This window comes from Scophthalmus maximus, chromosome 17, assembly GCF_022379125.1.
Source record: "Scophthalmus maximus strain ysfricsl-2021 chromosome 17, ASM2237912v1, whole genome shotgun sequence".
NCBI classification, from domain to species: Eukaryota; Metazoa; Chordata; class Actinopteri; order Pleuronectiformes; family Scophthalmidae; genus Scophthalmus; species Scophthalmus maximus.
This window is the reverse complement of record NC_061531.1, coordinates 13970490-13989411: the sequence shown is the minus strand read 5'-3', so window position 1 is coordinate 13989411 and position 18922 is coordinate 13970490. Positions and strand designations below refer to the sequence as shown.

Here is an 18922-nt window from a genome sequence, read left to right as displayed (position 1 = left end):
GATTTAAAGAGTAAGTATTTCTCCAGCTCCGGTCACAGAAGATACATGTTTGGATTGATCACAGAATGTTCTTATTAGCTGTGCTCAGACGTGAATTGCACTTCAGTTATTTATTTTGTTCATAAGGATCGGATGTCTTAATTCACATCAGGAGGCATTTGTGCCTCACAAATTAGCAAATTTAAATATTTAAATATGATATCAACTGATGTTCATTTTGTTCAGTGAGGGCCTTTTTTTCATTGCGTGACATTTGAAATCTTTGAACTGTAAATATTCACCCTTCGCGACCGCCCAGTTGCTTGTGGAGGCTCAAAGTCCTGCCAGTAGCCCGACTTATTCTAAGAAGACGTTGGTAGTCAGTTCAAACACGCTCTGAGACAGAACTTGTGAAGACCTCGTCTAATTGGAAAATTACCAAAGATAAGGTTTGTTACAACAGGCCTTTGTGAGTGGGAGCTGGAACCAAGCTGGAAAAGTGAGAAGAAGTTCAAACCACAGGAAGAAGGAGAAAAACATCCATTCATAAAAAAGAAAATCGAGATCTGCTGTATTTGTAGCCAGACCCGACTCTGAACCACAAAATATTACACATTAAACACCACTGACCCACAGGGAGTTATGATGAGAATCTCAAACATGGTAATGCTTCTTCTTAGTGTCAAAAGGTTGGGTTCGGCAACATGAAACAAAAAAAAAAAAAACTCCCCTTACAAATTCTTCAAAATAAAGAAACTTCAAGGAATAAAAAAGATAAAAGACACATTAGCTGAGCCTCGAAGACCGGGGGGGGGGGGGGATAGAAGGAGGGTTCGGCAGAAACATCGGGATAACTGGACCGATTGAGGTGGATGTGGTAGGTGAACAATGGACCTCCTGACCTCCCACCTTCTCCCCTCTCAGTACCAGCTTAGCCAGCCTGAGTCAGGGCCACATTCCGGGCAGCTTTTAGCAGATAGTTGCTAAGAGTCCAGTGGCTAGTCTGAGCTCGGGGTGAGACATTTTTCCGGAGCTTGTGTTATGTATACCTTTGTCCAACTCCTGGACCTGTTCAACGTACAGAAAGTTATTCTTTAAACCACACAGCAAACAATTAAAAAAAAGACAAACTCATTATGAACAGAACTGACTTTGGGCTGCGACCCAACACATACATTTCATACTTTATCACACATGACGTGAGTGTGATGTGCAGACAAATTCCAATTCAAATGAAGGTCGATCCGTTTGTCTCGTGCCAGTCAAATCAGTCAACTTCCGTTATCCAAGGGGGATTCATAAATAAGGCTGATAATTATTAATGTAAGATAAATAGATTTTTCAGCTGGGCGTGAACACTTTAATACTGCCAAAAAGCGCTACGCGTGCAGAGTGAAGGCCGTGCAGGTTTTTTCTGAACACCTGTACATTATACTCCATACGTGTTTTGACATGTACTTATGGATTAGTGGTTAGAGACAAAGTGAAAGGTGAAGTTTGGCAGGAGATGAACATAGTACAGACTTTACTCATGATCGCATTATTGGAGTTGGACATCCCTTGCTCACACAAATTGGAAGCATCTCTTTCTCCCTCTACAGGTCATTCTGTGCTGATAGACGATGGTGGGACTTTTCTTATCATTTCATCACTGAGCGTGTGCAAGTGAAGAAATAATGTCATCACCTTATTTCAGGCGCTTTGAGTTGTAGAGAAACCGTATTACTCTGATGAGCGTTAAGGATTAGAGAACCCTACAATGGGCTTTGAATTGAGTCAGCCTCAGGTCTGCTCCTTGTGTTTAAATCATGCCAGGACAGGATAACAGGCCAACTGTGGGGAGAATATGCATTAAAAGTTTCTTAAGGAAGAGACAACTGACTCTTTCAGCTTGCCAAAAAAAGTGATTGATGTATGTTTAAAAGAAAAACTTTTCTTTGCAGTCATTGAGAAATAACCACCGCACAAATCATGTCAGATCTTACAGCGCTGCTTCCTAATGGGCTTGTGATGTAATTTAGTTGGGTATTATGTGATAAACTCTGTTTTTATTTCTGTCATTGTGCTATAATGAGGATTTAAAAGAATGATTGATGATTGTGTATCTGGGTTTGGGGTCTGTGTGTGGTGGAGCCTGACAGCAAATCTGTTGTCACTTCATTTCATTTTATTGCAGAGTTATGACTGCGATCAGCGACAAAAAAGTACTGATCATTGCTGTGTGGGAAGATTCTAACCAACATCTGTCTGCAATGTCAGTGCCATCGGGGGGATTTTGTATTTTTGCAGGATGGTGAAAGACGTGGGTTTCATTACACACATCTGACATCCGTAACTCCTCAAGAGCACAAGCGAAACAAAAGGCAAGAAAACGGAACAATTGCACATTTTGCTTGTGGGGGGAAAACGTAGGTTAAACCTTCTAACAGATTCTGGTACAACCCCAGATCTGTGAAATGACCCGAGGAGAAATGTGACTGTGCCACCCACTGACTGCTGATATTATCTTAATACATCAGACAGCATGAGTTCTTACATAAGAGCTTTCGCAAAACCTCAACTGCAGACACGAAACCTCCCAACAGGAATTCATGGGTTTACCTGCCTGTACTACAAGGGTGCAGAGTGTGCACATTAGACGGGACAAGGTTGCTTGCTTGGTATTTCATCATCACACTGCACATATGTTATTTAAATCCAGTGGTTATCAAACTTTTTTTTGGCATGACGCCAAAAAAAATTCATGCACCGCCACCCCACAATTTTGTATAAATTAGTAACAATGATAAAAGAGGCAACTGATATAAAACGGATCTGGGCAGGATTTTTGTGAAGTAAAGGTCAGCAACATTTCATTTCATTTTCTTTCTTCTAGTCATCCACAACCCCACCTTCCAGTTTCATAGCCATTGCTGTCAACCAGTTGTGGTATTTAGTGGGGGGGGGGAGCTTTGCTGAAAGGAGCAAGATCCTTATCAGAACTAAATCCGTGCAGGGATTGGATGCACAGCGGTGCCATCGGACATATTCCTCCACACAGTCAGCTGCAAAACCCTGTTGTAATTAAGTTGCCAAGCCAGAAATGGGACCACAGGAAAGTATACAGAAACGCTCCCTTTTCCGCCGGGCCAGCGAGGGGAACTGCCAGTCTGGTGATAATTATAATCATTAGAGATGACGGGAGACTAAGCTAATTAACATCTAAGGACCATGTCTGTTAAGTGAACTGCTCAAACAAATAGACTAAATAAACTCAGCCAAGCGACCCCACTCAAGCTTACCCCACAGTGGAGCCTCTTTCTCTGTTAGTTTACTGCACAGAACAACCAAGATTGTGATTTGAGCTCCAAATGGCAAGGCAATTAAGCCGAAAAGTGGTATTTGCAGGGGGCACTTATAGTGAACCAGGTAAACCGAAAGGCTCGCTCCAAATGTTGTTCAAAAGCAGCATTTCTTTGAACCTCCAAACACATGTGGAAGACATCTCAGATGTGGATCAACCATTCCATAAGAGCGAACTCAACGTAAGTATGCGACAACATTCTTTACAATTAATGAAGTTCATTTTATTGACACAGAAATATATATATATTTTTTTTTTACTGTTAGAGTTGTAGAGTACATGACAACTTTGAGAATGAGCTGATTTGGTCAGAAGAGTTGTGCAACACGGTGCCAGAGATCCTGAGTGGACAGTCCCACGGGAAATCTATTTGTCTACTTTGTTTGCCTAAGATCTGATGTAACTGGCACGATGCTGCTGATTATCTTTGCGTTCTGTTTTCACTGCCCTTTTAATAACCTGTGGCAGTGTTCTTTACATTTAAGCTTGTTTCCATGTAGAAAGGTATGGTGCCAGAAAATAACCCAAAAAACACCTTGCCTCCATATACAAGTTAACTACATTAAAAAACTACAATCTAACTTTCTCCGTTTTTTCAGCATGCTTGTGCCTGAGGAGGAACAAATGACTTATAATGACGAGCCGTCACTTTGTGCATGTTTCTAAAAATGCTCAGCGTGCCACTGCTCTCAAAGCACTCTCTGTGGAGTGTTCATTATGTGTGGTCTGCAGCTGCAGCAATCATTTTTACTCTCCTCCTTTGGTGCAGCTCGTGGGCACTTTTCTCAATTAACAGTGTTCTCTCGCTGCCACAGAACCACTAAAACCCTTTCCCCAGCTCACTACTTTCTCAGTCCGTGCGCCTATTCTTTCTCTGCTTTTAAGTCCCCCCACCCCCCCCGCCCACCGACCCCCAGCTTCCCTATCCCTCTGTCCCTTTCTCCGCCTCCATTCTCATGAAGTTTGCATTCCACACCTCCTCTGCAGACAACACACACAAGAGCAGAAAGCGCCACTTCTGACCTGTGGCAAACATTCCAGTCCTCGAGGCACTTTCCCTCAGCCAGAGTCCCTTGTCCTTGCAGTAACATCCGTCTGTCTCTGTGGCTGCATGGAGATGCCTCGAGCAGGACAGCAAAAATCACGTGATTATCTATCAATGCTATACGCAGTGGAGGGTCATTCTAGACACAAAATTTGAAAAAAATTTGCACATGTAAATTTCAATTTCTAAAGTAATTAAAAATATGGTGTCTACATTCATTTGTAATAACAAATATTTTAAGGTGCGGTGCATATTTACAATAGCGTCTCTTTCTAATCACACAATCCATCTTTATTATGATGACTCAAATCGGTTCATGCATCCTTCAAGTCAGGACACAGGAAATTGACTATAAAGCTATAAAAGTGAGATTGGGGGGGGGGGGGGGGGGGGGGCACAGGGCACAGCTGAAGTATTCTCAGAGATGTCAGGGGGAACAGGTAACGTGTTTTGGGAGGATTGATGAAAAACTGACAGGGAGGACTGATATATAGGTATATAGGTGGGGAGTGGACGGGAGAACGTTTTAGGTGAATAAGAGAGGAGTGTTTACAACAAGGTTTTAAAAGCAGAGAAAGCACGTGGCATGGGGGGGGGGACACATGTATGGGCTTGTACTTTCCCCACCTCTCTGTCTCTTTCCTCACTCCTTCTGTGTCTCAGTTCCCCAAACTTCTGAAATTCCACAGAAGCAGCCTGGTGGCTGGTCGTCATTTCTGGTAATACCCAGCACACCTCCACATCTCCATCCACACCTATCCACTTTTCTCTGGAGGCACAAGGGAAAGCATGCCGGCAGGAACGCCCCCTTACCTTATGCCCCTGACTTACTTTAGCCCATTCAGCTCCATATCCATCGGCACTTTTCCTGCCGATACTCCAAGTCATGTTAGTTTGCTCTCTCCTGTATTGTGTCACAATATATAATTAGGGGCCTAATAAGTTAAATGATAACTGACTTCAAACACAAATTGGCCAAAGGTTTTATTTTCTTGCTGTCTCAGTGTTGGTGGGCTGGTCTGGGTCAAAGGTTCAGGGACATTTTTTTCTGTTTTCGTTCTCTGTCCCTGACCATGACATTTGCTCAGAAAAACACCATCTGATCTCCCAATAAAATGCATAAGGTAACATACATGTACATTAGGGGGGCAAACTATGGACACGATTCAATGTGACAAATTCCTTTTTGCAGCCACATGAATTGTGTACATTTTAATACGAGACTATTTTTGGTTGCTTGTGATTGTGGTTATCTATTCTGCCCGTAAACTCGAATGTCAGCCACTCAGAAGACTGTCAGCGAAACATAAACACACAAGATGAATGTCACTGCAGTGCAGGTTTTTTTGCATACTGTTGGCTGATTAAATAAATCACACCTTTTTTATCTCATTGTTAACTTCTGCTCTCCGGTGAGAGTAATGGATCGCGGTTCGGGGATGTTCTAAAGAAGCAGACATCAGCTTTGTGAGACAGCACGAGGAAACGGGGACTGAACTCTGTGTTTATTCTGTTGTCAGCATAATACACAGTTCGTCACAGGCAGAAGTAATTCGAAGTCTGTGAATTAGATTCTTCATTGTGTATCCGTATGTATTGAGTTATATATATATGCATCATGTTCTTGAAGAGGATTTTCTACAGCAAAGGCTAAACCTGTATTCACGCCATGTGCCTGCTGGTGACTGACTGACCACTGATGGATCTGCTCAGGGCCCTAGTCATTGTTAAGATATGTGAGAAGGGAGAATGTGAGAATGACAAACAGCTCTGTCCATATGTAACCTCAGTTCACCACAAAGGTACTCTCTCTCACCCCGTCCCTCTGCTGATCTGTATTATGTGTATTGTCACTCCGGGCTGCTCTTTGGGCCACCAACTCACCCGTGGTTACGAGGATTAGCATTAGAGCCAAATGGTAAACTTTAACTTGAAGTGCTCTCCTGTACTTTTCGGTTTACACGGGGTTGCGTCACATTGGGCAACAGGTCCGAACAGAACAGACTCTGACTCTTGCACTGTGGCCCTTCATGAAAGAAAAAGAAAGAAGTCTGGTTTCAGATCTTATCTGAGGCACTTTGACCTCTTACAACATCCATCAAGAACAGGGTCCACTATTCGTCATCACGGCAGACAAACGGAATCGCAGCTGATGAGCTCAGACTCAGACCATTGATTTTACATTCTTATAATTGGATTACAGTAATGCAATTAGTATTATTCATTCGATTAAAGATAATCCATTCAGGAAGACGGCAGTGTTTTTAAAAAACGTGTTGCACTTCTTCTTACCACCAGATGGCGGTACAATGCAGCGCATTAAGCAACTATAAATATTACCTCCCAAAATTAAGAGGACTTAAGAATTAAGGGACTTATAAATAAATCACCTGGAGACAGACAGCAAACAACTGAGTACGGTTTTCAGTCTGTGCAGCATAGAACAATAAAGACCGTATTGTTATAATGGCGGATAATAATAATAATAACAATAATAACAATACCAATAATAATAATAATAATAATAGGTTCAGGCCAAATATTGAGAGTTCATTTAAAATCCTGTGACATAATAATTCTAAAAAGGGTTAATGATCAGGAATAAAAGTTAGACTATAGACTATGAATAATTCATCATGGTGGAACTCTACGTTATATTGTGGTCAGATCATGAACTGTAATACCATGAGACAGATCGGTGAGTGGTGAATGCTGGTTGGAGGTCGACGGGTCACCGGCTCAGAAATCAAGTAAGCACTGCCCCCCACAACAACGCGCACGTGCGCGCACGCACGGCCGCGCGCTACAAAAGAGTTGACTTGGTTTCCAGGGGCAGGCGACTCCAATCAAGTGTACACGTCGTTGTCTGCGGATGGGGGGTTTTGCGGTGCCACGTCTGTGCTCGTCTGCTGATTCCATCGGAACATGTGACTGAATAAGGCGCTCACATGGCCGCATGATCCGCTTTACGCTTTTTCAAAGGTCCGGCGATCGGTGGCTCCCTCTCTCCCTCCCCGACGGCGACCATACGGAGCAGAGGACCGCTGGAGCACGCAGCGCCCACTCGGACACATCATGGCGAACAGCGGGCAGAGAGTTGTGCTGATCACCGGCTGCTCCTCTGGCATCGGGTTGCGAATCGCCGTCACGCTGGCCAATGATGAGAAGAAGCGGTACCATGGTAAATGCGCTTTTCCTTGTACAGTATTTCTCTGATAGAACCTCTCCGTAACAAGTCTGCGTATCAGTGTGCTCCGCCTGACAAAACAACAACATGCCGCCTGTGCACCAGGTCTCCTTTACGCACAAAGTTCGCCTGGGCTGCATGCGCAACGACGCAAAGAAGTAGTTTGGTGTCGTGGAGCTAACCCTGCTGATGTCGGATCCGTGGGATTCCGCCGCTCCGTTGGGTCAACAGTTATCATTTGAAGGCGCAGTTTCCAGTGGAGGGCTCTCTGCGAGGGATGCCGCTTGCCAGGCGGAATCATAAAAGGAGTCTTGTCAGTTCTCTTTCAAGTGACTTCTGCGGCACAAAGCCCCCTTTTATCGCAGTGAATTGCAGACCGCCTGCTCCGGTTTAGTGCCGTGTCTAATGGGCCCATAGTCCCCTCACTGGGGCGAGTGTTGGAAGGGGGACAAAGTTTGAGACCTGTACAAGCAGGGTTCACTCTGAAGCAGGGGCCTTGTGTGAAGTCTCCATTGATGCCCAGTGGACTTAGTCCGGGGTGTCCCACTTTAACACTGTGGATCAGCGCGTCTCCTGTCCTGCTTCCCAGGCATCATCAGTGTCACTCTAGGAACTGGGGGTCCGGAGCCCCTTTTCACGTCATGGAGCTCAATACAGAATAACATTAGACCCCCTCCCCCCCACACCCCCTGATGGTAGGAGTTTGCTTTCATGACCCCCCTAAGATTTTGTTGTCAGACGTGACTTCATGCAGAATTACATAATTGGCCGCTGGCCTACAGTCAGTGAGTTCTAGAGTGTCAACTTTTTTCCCCCATAGTCTTCATAAACATTCCCCTATCAAACAAGTTGTTGCAACACTAAGTCATTATCCTTTTGCCACTCTAGCAACAACTGTGCAAGAGTTGGTTATCTTTCCTCTAGGGCCTGTGGCATCTGATAGTGTTTATCACGATGAAATGGATAAGCAAAACAAAAGCGATTAACTGCTCCGTCAACTTGAGAAAATACTTTTTTTCCACATTGTGACCTGCTTTAAATAAGGTCACTTCTGAGCAGTGCAGCTGATTCAGTCCTTTGTCTGGGTTTTAGGAAATCCAACAGAGATTAAACATTGTATTGTGCATACAGTAACAATTAGTTGCAGTAACATGCTCCAAATTCGGAGAACCCCCCCCCCCCCCTCCAAAAGACCTCTATGTGTGTAGTGCAGTGTGGTTCATTCAAGAATGTTTTAAGCTGCCCAAGAGTAATTCCTGTAGGAGCCAGAGGAACAATGGATCTCTTGTTCACTTCTCGACCAATACTTAAATCTCTTTGTTGCTTCATGGACTCCCAGTTCTCAAATCATACGATTAGACCTAAATAGGCTTCACGAAACACTATTTATGTGTGTAATGGACATTGAAGTTGCTTGACATTTACAAAACAGTATTATTTTTTGAATCAGTGTCGTCATGAAATGTATACATCAGCAATGCAAAACGTCAACAGCATAGAAATCCCTCTTTTGCTCTTACTCATCCAGTCCTGTCTTTGTCTTTGAAGTGAGGGTTTGCCTTTATCTGTCGAGCACAACCAGTAGATGTAGATGAATGTGTGAGTAAGAGCTTGTTTACTCCTGCTGATTGCCCTTGAGCAACACCACTGTCTCTCCTTCTCCCGGCTAGATAACGACAGTCAGCAATGTGTGAGCGGAACACACAACGTGAAAGAGACCGTGGAAGCCAAGTAAACACAGTGCTGATAGCCCCTGTCACTGGTCATGATAGATTAACGGGCCCAGTGTAGGTTAATGTTGCCCAGCGTGTAAAGTTCAGAGGAAATCAATTCTGCGTCCTGTAAACTGACAGGCGTGGTCCTGGCGAGGAACTCTGACCCGTACATTGGATTCTGTCTCAACTGTGTGTGTGTGTGTGTGTGTGTGTGTCAGTCAAGGAAGTAGTTGGCCTTACAGATCATATATTTAAGGGTTACTTCATCAATGATTATTATTATTTTTTCTTCAATAAAAAAAGGTACAAAAATTGTGTCAAATAAACAGTCATCTTAATACTGAGGATTTGAAGTGCTCAACATATTCCTGAGCACGTCTTTGCAGTTCCAGGTTGTGTAATTCTACGGGCCTAAAGAACCTCTTTCTTCTTCTCGTAAAAAGCCTCGTCATGCAAGTCTGAAAAATACTTTCCTTCTCCTCTGTCTCGCCCTGTCAGTTATTGCCACCATGCGGGACCTGAAGAAGAAGGACAAGCTGGTGGAGGCCGCAGGAGATGCATATGGCAAGACCTTGATGCTGCTTCCGCTAGACGTGTGCAGTGACGAGTCGGTCAAGCAGTGCATCAACAATGTTAAGGACCGCCATATTGATATCCTTAGTGAGTGGGACACGCCTGAAATTGACATGAATCCGGTTAGAGGAGATCATGTTTACCAGTCACTCACGGAATAATGCATGGAATGAAAACTAATCACGCATATTTAGGGGACTGATATCTATGATATCTCCTGGTGCGGACTGTTGGGACTTGGCGGAGGTATGCGCTCTACTGAGTGCCAATCTTGTGTTTCTTATATTTTAGACCTAAACATTTTATAACTTAAAATCATTTTGTAAGGACTAAGTCAGTTTCTCAACTGTGTGTAGGAATGGTGACCAAATGCATAGAACACCAAACCTCAAGCCTCCTCAGAAGTCTGTCTCAATGGTAAAAGTAATATCGTGCTTTTCATACAACATACTTGTCAAGTGAAAAAGCTAAATATCATAGTACAGTGCATTTACTGTAATGATACAACTAGCAACAACGAAGGTTTGTAACTGAGCAGTGGCAACTCGATCGTAGCGCTGTCCTCCGTGGTTTTGCAGTTGACACTGTGAGTCGGACGGGGGAGAAGATTGGGACGGTCTTGAAATTCCAGTGGGCAAATAGATTCTGCACCAAAAACATGCTTTTGTCCCAAGTATGAGAAATATAGCTGAAACCCGTTTTGTGGCTTCCTATTTTTTTTTAACACATTTTGTTTTCATCACGGCCAGAAATCTCATCCGATCATCATCAATTTATTGGGTCCTTGGTACTTATCACTCTATAAAAACTATAAAAAGTCATTTTATGGTCATTTTGTGCTAAATCATGCGTTGTGAAATTAATAACGTCGCGAATAAGGGACTCTTCCAGGTCTTGAGTCTGGATAAAGTTTCTATTCATGAAACAGTTTCCATCTCACTCTAAATCCAACATTGCATCCCCCCTTCACCCAATAACTTAAGACCCAGGGGCCCTTCAGCATGGAGTGGTGTTACATCACACCTCTCTGTTGTTGTCACACACTGACATCTGGTGGCAGGATCGAGTAACAACTCTCTAATACACCTCTTATCTCGTGTAGAAAGTCAACCGTAAACAGTGCAAACTGAACAGGTATCAGTTCACATTGAATTGACAATATCTTTACAGTGTAAACGTTTTGATAGCTGCAGTGTTAGAGATACAAGCAGGGTGTAACCTGCGCGCCTGCGTGTTTTCTGTCAGTCAACAATGCAGGCGTGGGCTTGCTCGGACCTGTGGAAAGCATCAGCATCGACGAGATGAAGAGAGTGTTCGAGACCAACTTCTTCGGCGTGGTCCGCATGATCAAAGAAGTGATGCCAGACATGAAGAAGAGGCGTTCAGGGCACATCGTAGTCATGAGCAGTGTCATGGGTCTGCAAGGTATGATATGTGGGTAATTACCAATACAAGAAATGGGGTTATTACAAGTCCAACCAATTGTGAAAAGACATGTTTAACGACAGGAGTAATGCACTCAGGTATTGGCAACCAGTTTTGTAAACTATAGCATCACAATTTGACCAGTTGCAGTCATAAAATTACTTGCGATAGTAAGTTTGTTTAAGGCTCAGTTGAAAGGCAGGAGAATTTATTTCTAAATTTCTGCACACAGAGAAAACACCTGCAAATCATTTTTCTCGACCTGCGAAGCCTGAAATCTCTCAAAATAATAAGCTGCAAGTCATAAAGTTTGTTCTATGCTGAAGGGTGGAATGGAATTAATAATGTCAGAAGCCCGATGCTGTTTTTCTTTTTTTAGCTTTATGTAATCTTCTATGTGTTTCCTAGCAGAACTGTGGAGAATGTTTGCAAGCTGCTTTAGGTTAAGGCTCTTCAGGATAAAATATTGTGGTGCTTACAAGCTAAATGTTTGTTTTACATTTTCAATCTGCTAATGTTACTTTGGTCAAATAGTGTTAGTTTAACTTGTTTGAAGATAGAAAGAGTATCTGGTAAGTTGTCAGTCACAGTCATATTCTGTGGGAAACTTGTATTATCCTTTCTGACTTGGTAGTTATGCATGAATAATGCTTCATTGATGCCTGCTGATTATTGAAATTTGATAATACAGTGCAGTGATCTTGTCCTTGAGCTCCCTGTTTTTTGCTTTTGGTTCAGGAGTGGTGTTCAATGATGTTTACACTGCCTCTAAGTTTGCCATGGAAGGATTCTGCGAGAGTATGGCCGTGCAACTCATGAAGTTCAATATCCGGTAGATTACACTCTTTCCCCTTTTCTTCCTTCACATCTGTCTTTACTTTGTATTGTACATGCTCCCTAACAGGTCTTTGTGTTTCTCACTCCCCTCAGGTTGTCCATGATCGAGCCTGGCCCAGTGCACACTGAGTTTGAGACAAAGATGATGGAGGATGTGGCTAAGATGGAGTATCCAGGAGTAGATGCAGACACAGTTCGTTATTTTAAAGATGTTTACCTGCCCTCATCCATAGATATTTTTGAAGCCATGGGCCAGACACCAGAGGACATAGCCAAAGTAAGGAAACGCTTTTCTAACTCACATTTGACTAAATCTCTCGGGATTCAACAATCAGTGTTATGTTTCTCTGATCGCTAAACTTCTAACCCGCCTACACATCACTGGAATCAACCAAAAACTCTTCTGTTTCTCGTCTCTCCAGTGCACTAAGAAGGTTATTGAGTCGAGCAGCCCTCGCTTTAGGAATCTGACCAACAACCTCTACACACCCATTGTGGCCTTAAAGTATGCAGATGAGACTGGCGGCCTGTCTGTCAACACCTTCTACAACCTACTCTTCAATTTCGGCCCTCTGATGCACATAACCATGAGCATCCTCAAGTGCCTGACGTGCAGCTGCCTGCGTAGACGCACTATCTCACCTAACTGAGGAGGGTGTCCCGTCTTGCCCTTAACCCTCCCAGTTTGTTGACCCCAACCACTTCCTCTGTGCCTTTTCCTGAGGTTTTGGGCTAAGCAGGTAGACTAGAACCAGTAACCTGGAGAGAAGAGGTGCCTTCTAGTTCAAAGACACCACCATGATAAGCTTTGCAAGATGTCATGCACTATAGCACAAGTTTTTTTCAGAGAGATGTGCAGAATGAACTCATGTACTCTCACAGAAACATGCATACACAGAAACATCACATACTTTAGATTATTGTACATGCATTTCACAAAGAGAGAGAGACGGCTATAGATAGATGGATATAGATGTCTATTTCGTTTGAAAGAGAACACTCATACAGAACATGACGTACAAGTCCAATGGACAGACAACAAAGGACAAAAAAATGAACTTGGTTGCTGAGAGAAACAATAAAAATGATAGAGAAACGATAATGCTATAACTGGTAGCCTAGATAACTTCACACTCAGGCTCACTCGAGTTATAACATGTATGACAGAGTCAGAGAGATTATACCTGCTTTTATTGTGTTTGTGCCCTTAATTTCATGTTTGTATTGAATAGTGTTCTCATGGTCATAACTGCTGTTGAATCATATTTTTAAACTTGTTTTGATAAACTGTATGATTTTTTGTTTTTGTGTCAGATATTTTTAATCTTGTAATTTGATTTAGAAATAAACAGAATTCTGATTTACACTCGACTTTAAAAAAATATATTTTTATTTTTATATATATATCAATAACAAAATGGTACCAATATGTCCAAAAGTACCCTGCAAAGTTGTTGTTTTTAAATCTCTGTCTGCAAGTCCCCTTGGGTACCAATAGGGGGTGGTATTTCATTGTTCTTTCCCTGGTATCCAACCTGTGGATTTCGCAGGATCAGCAGCGAACAGAGATGGAGCAGCAGTAGTGTAAAGGAATTTGTCCTCAGTGGCCTGAATTAGATGAGTGCTATAGAACATATTAGTCAAATCTTAAGATTGTTATACAGTGTTGCAGGTGCAGACTTTATAAGAATTATTGTTTAAATTCATAGATTTTTTAATAGAATATGTGTCAATAGTACAACAATTCATACTGATAATTATTCAAGGTCAATTTGGAAGCATATATATTCCTTACTGGGAATCTCTGTAAAAAATAGTCTCAACTAATAGAGACTTGCTGCTTGGTCCATAAGCAGGTAAAGACACACACACGGACTGCTGCACAACAAGTCATTGTTTTCAAATATACATTTTGCGAGTGAGTCTGTACACATCACACACATTAGCATGTGTTTGCATGCATGCGTGTGTGCGTGTGTGTGTGTGTGTGTGTGTGTGTGTGTGTGTGTGTGTGAACGTGTTGTATGAGCATGTCTATGGGCCAAGTTAGTGATCTGTTGATGGATATAAAGAGGTCATGGCCTGCTCCCCATCAGAACCCCTCCCTTGGACCCCCACCCCTCTCACACACACACCCTGCTTTGTGCCGTGTGAGAGAATGTGACCTGGTTCCCATCCCTGAGGAGGGGTGAACCCTAATGACGGCCTTCTCAGACACATTGCGCAGGCCTGAGCCTCCCTCTCCAGCTGGCCCCCACATCGGCCCGAGACCCCCTGGTCCACACTAGGAGAGGCCTGAGGTCTGGCTTGGATAGCCTAGCCTAGCCAGAGTTTGGTGTGCGCACACTGTCCCATCCCATCCTACGGTGCCCTGCTGTGTCCGGGCTAGTTACATTCACCTGCCCCCAGTGCATTGAGCTCCTCATCAGAGGACATGCAACTGGTCGTGGACCTGTTGTTTCTGTGCAATGTACAATGAGCACAGCGCCTCAGCTCCGTGTATGTGTCTTCATCAGAGGCGACAGCTCCACACAATGGAACAAAGACACTGTCAATCACAATCAAATGGGTGTGTGCGCAGGGGGTGGAGGGGAAGGGGGTGAGGGGGATCTGAGGAGGTCGGGGGAGGAGTCTGTGTGTCCTGAATGTTCTGGGGATGCCAAGACCCAATGTGGGACGCTGAAGGCTAAGGGCAGCAACTGGGTGGGGGGTTTTCTGGCAGCAAGGGGTGGGGGTGTGTCGCATTTGGGAAAATGAGAATTGGGGTGCCCAGGCCTGAATGGAAGACCTGTTTACTAATTGAATGAAAACAGGAGTTACAGCAAAGTCTCATTAAACAAGAGGTATTATGAAACCATTGTGGTGTACCTTTGTTTCACAATCAAGAACATAATTGCAATATAATGAGGGCAGTGTGACGTGGTTATATCTTCCCTTAATTGTAACCCTGGCATATTTACTGAGCCACTAAACATACATTAGCTCCTCCTGCATGCAGCCTCGCTGTGTGCTGACTAACATGCAGAACTGGGTCAGATTACTTTCAAATGTTATCAGTTGTTAAATAGAAATTACAGTATTTACAATTTGTCTTGTTTGTAAGGTAAAAGAAGGTTCTGGACACGTTTGAATAACATTGGACAGCCTAAAATCTTTTTGCTTGACATTACATTTTGCATATTCAGGAAGGAAACCCTCAATAGTTATCTTGTGAGCAGGATATATGCCTTGCAATCTGTATGCCTTCTCGGTTGTTGGGTGATTATCGTGCACCAGAAAATCACACAGAAGCTTGACTCGGAGAGCGAAGAGATAGACGGGCGAGGCAGACACCAAAAACAAAAGGGAGCTGCAGAGGTTAGGAAAATTGTGAGACAGACAAGTAGAGAGGGAAAGCGTGAAAGAAACTTATTAAGCAAAAGAAAGAAAGAAAGCAGTTGTGTGGGATGCTGACATTAAGTGGAGCTGATGTCTAGACAGGGTGCTTCATCCTGATCCCAGGTCAGGATGGATCTAAATCAGGCTCCACTCAGCTGCTCCTGTCATTACCTCTCATGATATCAAGGATCCATTCTGGACAAACTGTCACAGAATGGTGAGCAGAATCACCATAAGACTTGGTCTGCGGATCAGAAATGTGTCCGAGGCATAACAGGGCAGATAGACGAAGGCTGTAAAACACGGTTGGAGGTCAGACGCCATTTAACACGGCTGCATGTGACTGGAGATGTAGCCACATGGGACATATTACTATCCGAAGAGCTAATCCTGGATCTGAGGGGAGCTATCAATCTTTATATAGTCAAAACAGGAGAAGCCCAAGTTGCCCCTGTGGCTGGCCTGTGGCGTCCGGGTCCAATAGGGCAGCAGAGGCCACAGGGGAGAAACAAATACACAACCTCTATCTCTCCTTCTCCCGGCCTCTCTGTCTATTCCCTTTCTCCTACTCTCTCTCTCCATGTCTTGCTGAGGCCCACTGTCTGTCTGCCCTCTCCTCCGTCCATCTCCATAACTCCGCTGTGCAGTGACCTCTCACAGACCCAACGTGGGTCACTTGTTTATTCACACACTGAGAGGGGGGGAGGTCATCATCTTTGGTTCTGAGTAGAGCTGCTTGTTTGCAAGGCCATTCCTGGATTGTTCGGGGGTCGGAACATAAATCAAAAGAATCTTGGCTCTCGCTTGCCAGTCATACACATTGTTTTACAGACACAGAACCACTATTGTTACCATCGTTACAACATTACCGCTGTCCCCTTTCCCTAATGCTCTTCCAGCTCACAAACAATCCAGCGGGAATTTCCAGACTGGGTCTCGGTTTGCCCGCTGCCGTATTGTTATGTTCCGCTTTGTTCACTCTCTCAAAACTACCAGTTTCAGTGACTGTGAAACTGTGTGATTAGAGGATTCGGTCTGTGTACAAGGATTATAATTCTCCAACGAGGGGTTGGTGGGTGATTGTGCTGGGCTTAGAGATGATGTAATCGTAGCTGGGGTAACATGATCCTCTAGTTTTTAAGGTGAACAAAGAGGTACGATTGTGTCACAGTCCACAAGTTGAGTCTGATAGCAAAGGCGCTGATATCAATGCACAGATTTTTGTCAAAACCTGAAAATCCTGTTTCAGGGCGAGACCAACCAAGCTCCACTTGGGGAAAAAAACAACTTGAACAGACAAGGAAAAAACAGCACAGCCATTGGTGCATGCACTTGTGCTCACAATGCATGTTGAGTGGGCATGCCCACAGACAAGTCGCACTTTTCTCACCATTCTGTGCACTCACATTTCGTCCTCTAACCTATCATCTTCCCTTTGGTTTCTAACCTCTTCCACCATGGATCAGTTGTTTCTGTCCATGTTGTAATTAGACGTCTGGGAATCCAGTGCGGAGAAGCATTCATATTTTTAATTTACAGAAAATTAAGGATACACTTTGCTCTCTGGTCTGACCAACACCAAGGAAGGAATTTCATCCTTTTAATTTGTTTCCCAAGGATGGCAGGGTTTTTCACTTGTGCCTGTCAGCGTGTGAGTGAGTGTTATTGTGCATGAGTAAGAGGACTATAGATAGATAGACAGTTGATAGATAGATAGATGGATATAATTCAAAGTGGCAATGACCGTTAGGATTTGTGTGAATACAGAGACCTCATCAGAGAGTCTATCATTATTGAAGTTTATCCTCTCCCTGGCAACCCTGGCTGCATCCCAGCCCTAATACCCTGCCAGAGGGGAGAAACCTCACCGTGCGCCCCATCAGCACCGCCATGGATCTGATCCATTCACTGTCGCCAACCATAAAGATGAGAAACCAAAGAGGTTGTGGGCACACCCATGCCAGGATGTCTGTCTTAGCCCAAAGAGACCACATCATTGTTTGTTCAGCTTGAATGCATCACATCTTGGCAGCTCGGGTGAGAGCGAATAGATGTTCAAGATGTGCAATCATAACGTGGATTCAAGTGGTGGCTCAGTTAAGGCATAAGGGAAAATGAGAATGGATCCTGTTCACACTTTCATGCCCATAGAGTCTAATACCAGTTTCGCATTTTGGTCATCTGCTTCATTCAAGAGCAGAAGAACGGTAAACTTTGTGGTGCATTCATGGATCCACCCAGGCTGGACCCCCCCCCCATCCCACCCCCCACCCCATCAAAACAAAAGAATGTCTCTGTGCCTCTATTGACCGTGAAAAGATGTTCGTAGATTTGTCCCCAGTGAAGAGATGTCTTTGTTGGTTATCGCCATTGGTGAGCCGCCTCCATTTGGCTCGGCCTAATCAGAACACAAACACGCCTCTGTCATTTGGCTGCTCTCCCTCTCACCCTTCAGCTCTCCTTCTCTGTCACTCTGTCTCTTGTTAACTAACTTTATGAATTAGATTGTATTTTTATCTCTCCCCGCAATTAAGTTTCACTTCTACTCTTTATGCCCAATGTCATTCTCACACTTGTTCATGGGCATTCGTGTGTACGTATGTGCAATAGAAATACTGTTATTCTCTCTGACCCTCTTCCTCCCGCCTCAGCCTCAGATTTATTTTCTTTCTTTCATCTTCCTGCTATCTAATCTGATCATCTGGATGGTGTGTGTCTCTCCCCGAGGCACAGACACTGGGGCCTGGCATACATTAACTCTGCTTGTCTGTGCACAGCCTGGTTTTGGTTGCTGGAGGGGAAGTGCTGCGATGTGAAGAGAGTCCCTCGGGGAGAGGTCTTGCGCTGGATCCCTGTTGAATATGAGGTGGTCACATCCTGAATGTGTTCAAGGTTACCGTTCCTCACTCCAAACAACTGAATATACACTGTAATTTAGGAGTTAAATGTGTTCTTCACATTTGAACGTTTTTAATGTTGCTAATGTTTGAGACGAAATTGCAGACACATGAAACCTGTCTTCCAATTGAATTAATGTTTGTAAAACTACCATCATTTTAATTATTTTTTTTTTTTCTTTTTCTCAAATTTTAATTCTAAATACCACTTACAAAAAAATACACTCCATACAGTTTTCTACTTTGAATTGAACATTGAAAAGTATACTCTTGTTGATTTGGAAAGCACAGTCCTTCAAAATACCACACCGCAAAGTGCTTTATGTGCCAATGGCCTGGCACCTCTTTATGCTATCGAAGTGTTCTTTTCAGCGTTGGAGGGTGTATGACTGCCAGCCCATTGCACACAATGGTTTGTGGTCATTTGGATTTGAGCACTATACCCGGAGCCGTATTTCTCACCCCCACACTCCGCATGCTGTCACTAGACCTCATATGAGGAAAGATTGTGTTTTCCACACTGTATACAAAACCACTGAACAT

At 43.7% G+C, this 18922-nt stretch overlaps 1 protein-coding gene across 1 annotated transcript; it reads left to right on the top strand.

Annotated features, from left to right (window-relative positions):
• Positions 1-7129: 7129 nt before the first annotated feature.
• Positions 7130-13470, top strand: rdh8a (retinol dehydrogenase 8a). Its single transcript, XM_035616168.2, has 6 exons — positions 7130-7548; positions 9768-9929; positions 11088-11267; positions 12006-12099; positions 12198-12381; positions 12527-13470. Exons 1-6 carry the CDS (start codon positions 7443-7445, stop codon positions 12752-12754), a joined length of 954 nt encoding a protein of 317 aa, XP_035472061.2. The 5' UTR covers positions 7130-7442; the 3' UTR covers positions 12755-13470.
• Positions 13471-18922: the final 5452 nt, after the last annotated feature.